Source organism: Salvelinus sp. IW2-2015, linkage group LG4q.2 (assembly GCF_002910315.2).
Source record: "Salvelinus sp. IW2-2015 linkage group LG4q.2, ASM291031v2, whole genome shotgun sequence".
In the NCBI taxonomy this organism is placed as follows: domain Eukaryota; kingdom Metazoa; phylum Chordata; class Actinopteri; order Salmoniformes; family Salmonidae; genus Salvelinus; species Salvelinus sp. IW2-2015.
Window position 1 is genome coordinate 24,251,679 of NC_036843.1, and position 7,058 is coordinate 24,258,736.

Here is a 7,058-nt window from a genome sequence, read left to right on the forward strand (position 1 = left end):
AAAGTAAAATATTTGGAAAATTCTTCATCTTCCAAGGTGGAAGACGGTCCTTCCACACTAGCTTCTCTCTCTTCTAAGGTCCTCTGAGCAGAGAATATTTTTGCCATACTGATTGATTGTGGTAAGGAGCCACACATGCAAAGCTGTTTATTTGTTGTGTTCCCCCCAAATTTGCACCTGGCTGGGGCAGTGTTGGAAAATACTGCATTTTTTACAATATTAAAATAATGTATTAACATTGTGCAGGTTCCCGTAAGACATTGTGTAGTTTCACACACTACAAAGGGTAAAGAGTGCGAGAAAAGCGGCAGACAGGCAGGGAGACAGACAGGCTATGTTGAAACAGCAGGCCCAGGGAGGAGGAAGACAGAGTGAAGGCACACACAAACCTTTTTGTTAAATGTTTACTTGTTTTCACCTACACACACACACACACACTTTTCCACACTTTTATTACCCTTGGGTCCTGTGGACCCAAACACCACATATATAATATACATGTGTAGGGGGGTGCACAGTGTGCACTCAATGAAAATGTGTTATTTTATATGTTCTTCACAGAAAATGAGCCAAGGCCAATGAGTCTCAGGTTGAAAAAATGTCTTTGAGTAAACATTGAAAATGGGTCCCACAGACCCGAACACCACAAAAGGGTTAAACAAAAAACATGATTCATGCATTTTTCTTGATATACTGTATATGAACAGATATGAAATTCGAGATTCGATAAACAAGTGTTAGGTATGAGCTATTTCAAGTTCTCAGAGATGGCCATTGTTCTGGTAAAAGTCATGTTTGAAAGTGATTGCGTTATGTTTAAGGTAATAGCAGGTCAATAACAAGATAGTATAATCATCTTTCAATTGTGTTACTTTCATTATCTCAGTTAAAACAGTCTATAACTGCCAATTTCGGCAGGATTATTTTTGCCTTCACAGTGCATAGGACAATTAGTTTGCATACTTGCAGTTGTACTTGCTGTGCATGCAGGTACTGTACAGCACTGTACAATGTCTCAATCTCTTTCAGGCAACACTAGGCCTATCAATTCATTAGTTAAAACAGAATTTACAAAGCTATTTTAAAAAGCCTAGCCACCCAATCCTGATGATTCTATGATATAAGAGCACCAAATTCAAACAGCACAGTATAACAATTCACAACCATTTTATAGGAATATAAGGCAGATTAATCAACAAAAGTACTCATACGAGTCATACTGTTTTGTAATACAAATCATACAAGCATGCTTTTATTTAAAGCAAAGTTGGGAAACAATTGTAAAAGGAAAATAATGAATTTTACAAACATTCTTTGGTTGAGTGTGAAAAGAGCATTCCTGTGCTTTTATTTAGCTATCTGAATTTAGCATATTTTGTCAAAAAGAGAAAGAAAAGGTTGTTACACTGGCTTTAATACGGGCAGCAGAGTGTGCAGAGGTCTAAACTACAATATCTCATCTATTTCAAAGTAAAAAAGAACATCTTTTAAGATAAAATTCATTCTGATTGTACACTACAACTTCTTCTTCTGCCCAAGACCTGCAATATAGTCAGTCTGTCCATCCTCACTTTTTATTGGCAAACCGACTGAAGCCCTTCTTCTCCTTGTCTTTCTTGTCTTTCGCTGGCTCTGGGGTGGTGAGGGTGGTAGAAGAGGAAGGAGGGGGCAGGCTGCGGGCCCGGACCCCTGCGGACCCTGAGGGTTCCGCCTCTTCCTGTGCCAGGGGCTTCACTGCTTTCTCTATGGCCTGGGTCCAACGACCCAGTTCCTCCTGAAATAACCATACATTTACGTTGAATATATTTCAATGAATTTGGGTGTTGGGTTTAAGGTCCCTCCAATATTAACATTCGTAATACATTTACAGATGTAATGCAGTTACACATACTTCCATTTCATTAGAGAGAGCGCCGGACGCATATATTTCAAATGGTCCGACAGTAATGAGATCTGTATTTGATGACTTGTTGATYAACGGATATATTATGTAGAACTGTGTGAAGTCTGATCTTTTCCCACAGTGGTCTTTTGATTGGTCAGACCAGATCCTGTGTCAGTGATTGGGTTGGGGATATGGGTCAAGCTGCCGTGTCTAAACATAGCCTATTATTACCAGATAGGATACAGAATGTGTTTGATATTATATTGTAGGATAATGTAATATTGAATACAGTATGGATATTTTAAATGCATTACAGTTTTGTACTGTGGTGTGATTGTTGAACGTATGTTTGGATATTTCATGTGTCTTAATGATTATATTCCACAKTACTGCTGTAACCCTGTGATAAGACCATATGACATTCTTGTGTGACAAAACCAAATCAAATACATATAATTAAAAAAAGAACTGTGTGAGGAACCCACCTCGTCTTTACACTGGAACAGGTACTCACTACCATCACCCAGCCTGGAAGATAGACAGCCAGAGGAACAAAATTCAGTTTAAACGAAACGTGTGGTAAGAGTGTGAACTAAACTCAGAAAAAAAATAAACGTCCTCTCACTGTCAACTGCGTTTATTTTCAAATAAAATATTTGTATGAACATAACAAGATTCAACAACTGAAACATAAACTGAACAAGTTCCACAGGCATGTGACTAACAGAAATGGAATAATGTCTTCCTGAACAAAGGTGGGGTCAAAATCAAAAGTAACTGTCAGTATCTGGTGTGGCCACCAGCTGCATTAAGTACTGCAGTGCATCTCCTCCTCATGGACTGCACCAGATTTGCCAGTTCTTGCTGTGAGATGTTACCCCACTCTTACACCAAGGCACCTGCACGTTCCCGGACATTTCTGGGGGGAATGGCCCTAGCCCTCACCCTCCGATCCAATAGGTCCCAGACATGCTCAATGGGATTGAGATCCGGGTGCTTCGCTGGCCATGGCAGAACACTGAAGACCAGTCTGACGGGAAATCACGCACAGAACAAGCAGTATGGCTGGTGGCATTGTCATGCTGGAGGGTCATGTCAGGATGAGCCTGCAGGAAGGGTACCACATGAGGGAGGAGGATGTCTTCCCTGTAACCACAGCATTGAGATTGCCTGCAATGACAACAAGCTCACGATGATGCTGTGACACACTGCCCCAGACCATGAAGGACCCTCCACCTCCAAATCGATCCCCGCTCCAGAGTACAGGCCTCGGTGTAACGCTCATTCCTTCGACGATAAACGCGAATCTGACCATCACCCCTGGTGAGACAAAACCGCGCTCTTCAGTGAAGAGCACTTTTTTGCCAGTCCTGTTTGGTCCAGCGACGGTGGGTTTGTGCCCATAGGCGAGTTATTGCCAGTGATGTCTGGTGAGGACCTGCCTTTCAACAGGCTTACAAGCGCCTCAGTCCAGCCACTCTCAGCCTATTGCGGACAGCCTGAGCACTATGGAGGGATTGTGCGTTCCTGATGTAACTCGGGCAGCTGATCGTCCTCGCAGGATACACTGCGAGGACGATCAAGCTGTCCGTCCTGTCTGTCCCTGGAGCGCTGTTTTAGGCGTCTTACAGTACGGACATTGCAATTTATTGCCCTGGCCACATCTGCAGTCATGCCTTCTTACAGCATGCCTAAGGCACATTCACGCAGAAGAGCAGGACCCCGGCCATCTTTCTTTTGGTGTTTTTTCAGGAGTCAGTAGAAAGGCCTCTTTTAGTGTCCTAAGTTTTTCATAACTGTGACCTTAATTGCCTACCGTCTGTAGCTGTACTTGTTCTTAACGACGTGTTTCACAGGTGCATGTTATTAATTGTTTATGGTTCATTGAAGCGAGCATGGGAAACAGTGTGTAAACCCTTTACTATGAAGATCTGTGAAGTTATTTTGGATTTTTAATGAATTATCTTTGAAAGACAGCGTCCTGAAAAAGGGACATTTCTTTTTTTGCTGAGTTTACGTAGACTAAAACACTAACGTTCCTCACCTCAGTATGAATACGTGTTTCTTCTTCTTGTAGTTGTTCAGGACTTCCCATTTGGCGTTGCCGAGCGACAGAGGGTCCTCTCCGTGGTAGGTGGAGCCATGGCCGAAGCTCTTGGCGTCCTTATAGACAGACAGCTGACCAGGTTTCANCACACAGTACAGGTTGTTCCAGGACCTGTGAGAGGACAGGAGCACAGACACACATTTTGATGGACAAGACCTTAAGCAGATACATACGCATCCCAAGCTTACCCAAAACTATTTGAATTATTTGTGAGGTAGTATCATGAACTTGAGCTATCCTTTACATCCTACCTACTGTAATTGGAGTGAGTACCTTCTTTCATTACCCCAAACTATACAAAATAACTGGCAAAATGTGCAACCTTAATTCTACGCAAATCAACCATTTCAAGCCTAACCATAGCAACAATAACCATGCTCTTTAAGGTTGTGAGTGTCTCTACCTGTTGGAAGCCTTCTTTCCAGCAGCCTCTAGGTCGTGTTTCCGTCCCAGCATGCCATCCTGCAGCACAGCCTTAGGGCTGAGGGGGTCAGCGGGTAGGGTGGCGGCCCGGGGCTCCCCCTCCCTGGGGGTCTGTCCTGACACAGAGGCATCCAGCAGCTCCAGAGAGCTAGCCTCCTGCAAGCCAGCATCCTGCATCTCAGAGACCATGGGCACCGTAGAGTCACCCGGTGTTCCCTCCAACTGACCCAAACTGGGCTCCACCTCAACTGCTCCTGAGGCAGACTGGGAAGGAGAGATCAGCATGATATATATTTACAATACATTTTAACGTACATATAGGAAAGAGAAGTGCGCCTGGATTCAATCAGATTGAGCGTTAATCAGCATTAATCAGCATTGGCCGACATTCCGCATACCAGATGTTTTGGAGGTGTAGCTGCTGTATGAGCGTGTGTCACAAACCACTCCCTTACTATCCCTACTGCGTTAGAAATGGCTCTATGTTTGAAATGACCCCTTTCCGTAAACCTTTACAATAAGGATCTATTTGTAAAGAGTTTATAAAGGGTTTGTAATTACATTATTAATGGTTATTTAATCATTTGTAAATGAATTATAAACCATTAATAAATGGGTTAAACAAATTGGTCAAAATAGTGCAATAGCCAGTCAGTGCTTGCCAAATAGTGAGCCACTATTTACCTCCAGTTATTAACCCTTTATAAATGCCCTTACAAATGCGTATTATAGTGAACCCTTATTTATCATGATACAACCTTATTTGAAATGATTATACAGTTAAAAATATATWTTTTCTCACTTTTGGGTGTGATGCATTGTTGCTCTGACCCAGGAAGAGACATTATTGGTTTTCAGACCAATGGTCAACTCCAATGATGTGTCTTGCCCCACGTTTGAAACCCTGATGATTTAAAAAAAAATATTATTGAAGGCWAGTCAGTAAAAAACAAATTCTTATTTACAATGACGGCCTACCAAAAGGCTGCGATCAAAAAGAAAARTATAGGACAAAACACACATCACGACAAGAGAGACACCACAACACTACATAAAGAGAGACCGAAGACAACATCATAGCATTGCAGCAACACATGACAACACAGCATGGTAGCAACACAACATGACAACAACATGGTAGCAACACAACATGGCAGCAGCACAACATGGTAGCAGCACAAAACATTATTGGGAACAGACAACAGCACAAAGGCAAGAAGTTAGAGACTACATTACATGAGGCGAAGCTGCCACAACTGTCAGTAAGAGTGTCCATGATTGAGTCTTTGAATGAAGATTTGTTATTTATTTTTAAGCTCATTCCAGTCGCTAGTTGMAGCGAACTGAAAAGAGGAGCGACCCAGGGATGTGTGTGCTTTGGGGACCTTTAACAGAATGTGACTGGCAGAACGGGTGTTGTATGTGGAGGATGAGGGCTGCAGCAGATAGCTCAGATAGGGGGGAGTGAGGCCTAAGAGGGTTTTATAAATAAGCATCAACCAGTGGGTCTTGCGACGGGTATACAGAGATGTCCAGTTTACAGAGGAGTATAGAGTGCAGGGATGTGTCCTATATGGAGCATTGGTGGCAAAACTGATGCCTGAATGGCAAAAAACACCTAGCCGCTCGAGAGCACCCTTACCTGCCGATCTATAAATTATGCCTCCGTAATCTAGCATGGGTAGGATGGTCATCTGAATCAGGGTTAGTTTKGCAGCTGGGGTGAAAGAGATGTGATTTTTCCTTAGCCTACAGCTTTAATATGTGTTGAGACAAATACAGTGTACCGTCTAGCCTCACTCTCAAGTACTTGTATGAGGTGACTATCTCAAGCGCTAAACCCTCAGAGGTAGTAATAACACTGGTGGGGAGAGGCGCATTCTTCTTACCAAACCACATGACCTTTGTTTTGGAGGTGTTAAGAACAAGGTTAAGGGCAGAGAAAGCTTGTTGGACACTAAGAAAGCTTTGTTGTAGAGTGTTTAACAAAAAATCCAAGGAGGGGCCAGCTGAGTATAAGACTGTATCATCTGCATATAAATGGATGAGAGAACTTCCTACTGCCTGAGCTATGTTGTTGATGTAAATTGAGAAGAGCGTGGGGCCTAGGATCGAGCCTTGGGGTACTCCCTTGGTGACAGGCAGTGGCTGAGACAGCAGATGTTCTGACTTTATACACTGCACTCTTTGGGAGAGGTAGTTAGCAAACCAGGCCAAAGACCCCTCAGAGACACCAATACTCCTTAGCCGGCCCACAAGAATGGAATGGTCTACTGTATCAAAAGCTTTGGCCAAGTCAACATTGCTTAGAACCAAGGGCAATGGTGACATCATTTAGGACCTTTACGGTTGCAGTGACACATCCATAACCTGAGAAATCCATAGATTAGGGTCTAATGAATTTATTTAAATTGGCTGATTTCCATATATGAACTGTAACTCAGTAAAATCTTTGAAAGTGTTGCATGTTGCGTTTATATTTTTGTTCAGTATAATACAAAATTTAAAGCTGAAATGTCTTGAGTCAATAAGTAAGTTCAAGAGTYAAAATTTGCTCACTCTGTGTGCAATAATGTTTTTTAACATGCTTTTTGAATGACTACCTCATCTATGTACCCCACACATACAATTATCTGTAAGGTC

General features: G+C 42.5%; 1 protein-coding gene across 1 annotated transcript in view; it reads right to left on the reverse strand.

The window, feature by feature from the left end:
- Positions 1 to 390: 390 nt before the first annotated feature.
- Positions 391 to 7,058, reverse strand: part of LOC111963004 (spectrin beta chain, non-erythrocytic 1) — a 97,563-nt gene continuing 90,895 nt past the window's right edge. The window contains exons 36-41 of the mRNA XM_070443299.1: positions 5,266 to 5,319; positions 5,218 to 5,235; positions 4,396 to 4,679; positions 3,930 to 4,103; positions 2,371 to 2,413; positions 391 to 1,774 (exon numbers count right to left, since the gene is read on the reverse strand). Coding sequence (XP_070299400.1) covers positions 1,568 to 1,774; positions 2,371 to 2,413; positions 3,930 to 4,103; positions 4,396 to 4,679; positions 5,218 to 5,235; positions 5,266 to 5,319 — 780 coding nt within the window. The 3' untranslated portion in view covers positions 391 to 1,567. The remainder of the gene's footprint in view (positions 1,775 to 2,370; positions 2,414 to 3,929; positions 4,104 to 4,395; positions 4,680 to 5,217; positions 5,236 to 5,265; positions 5,320 to 7,058) is intronic.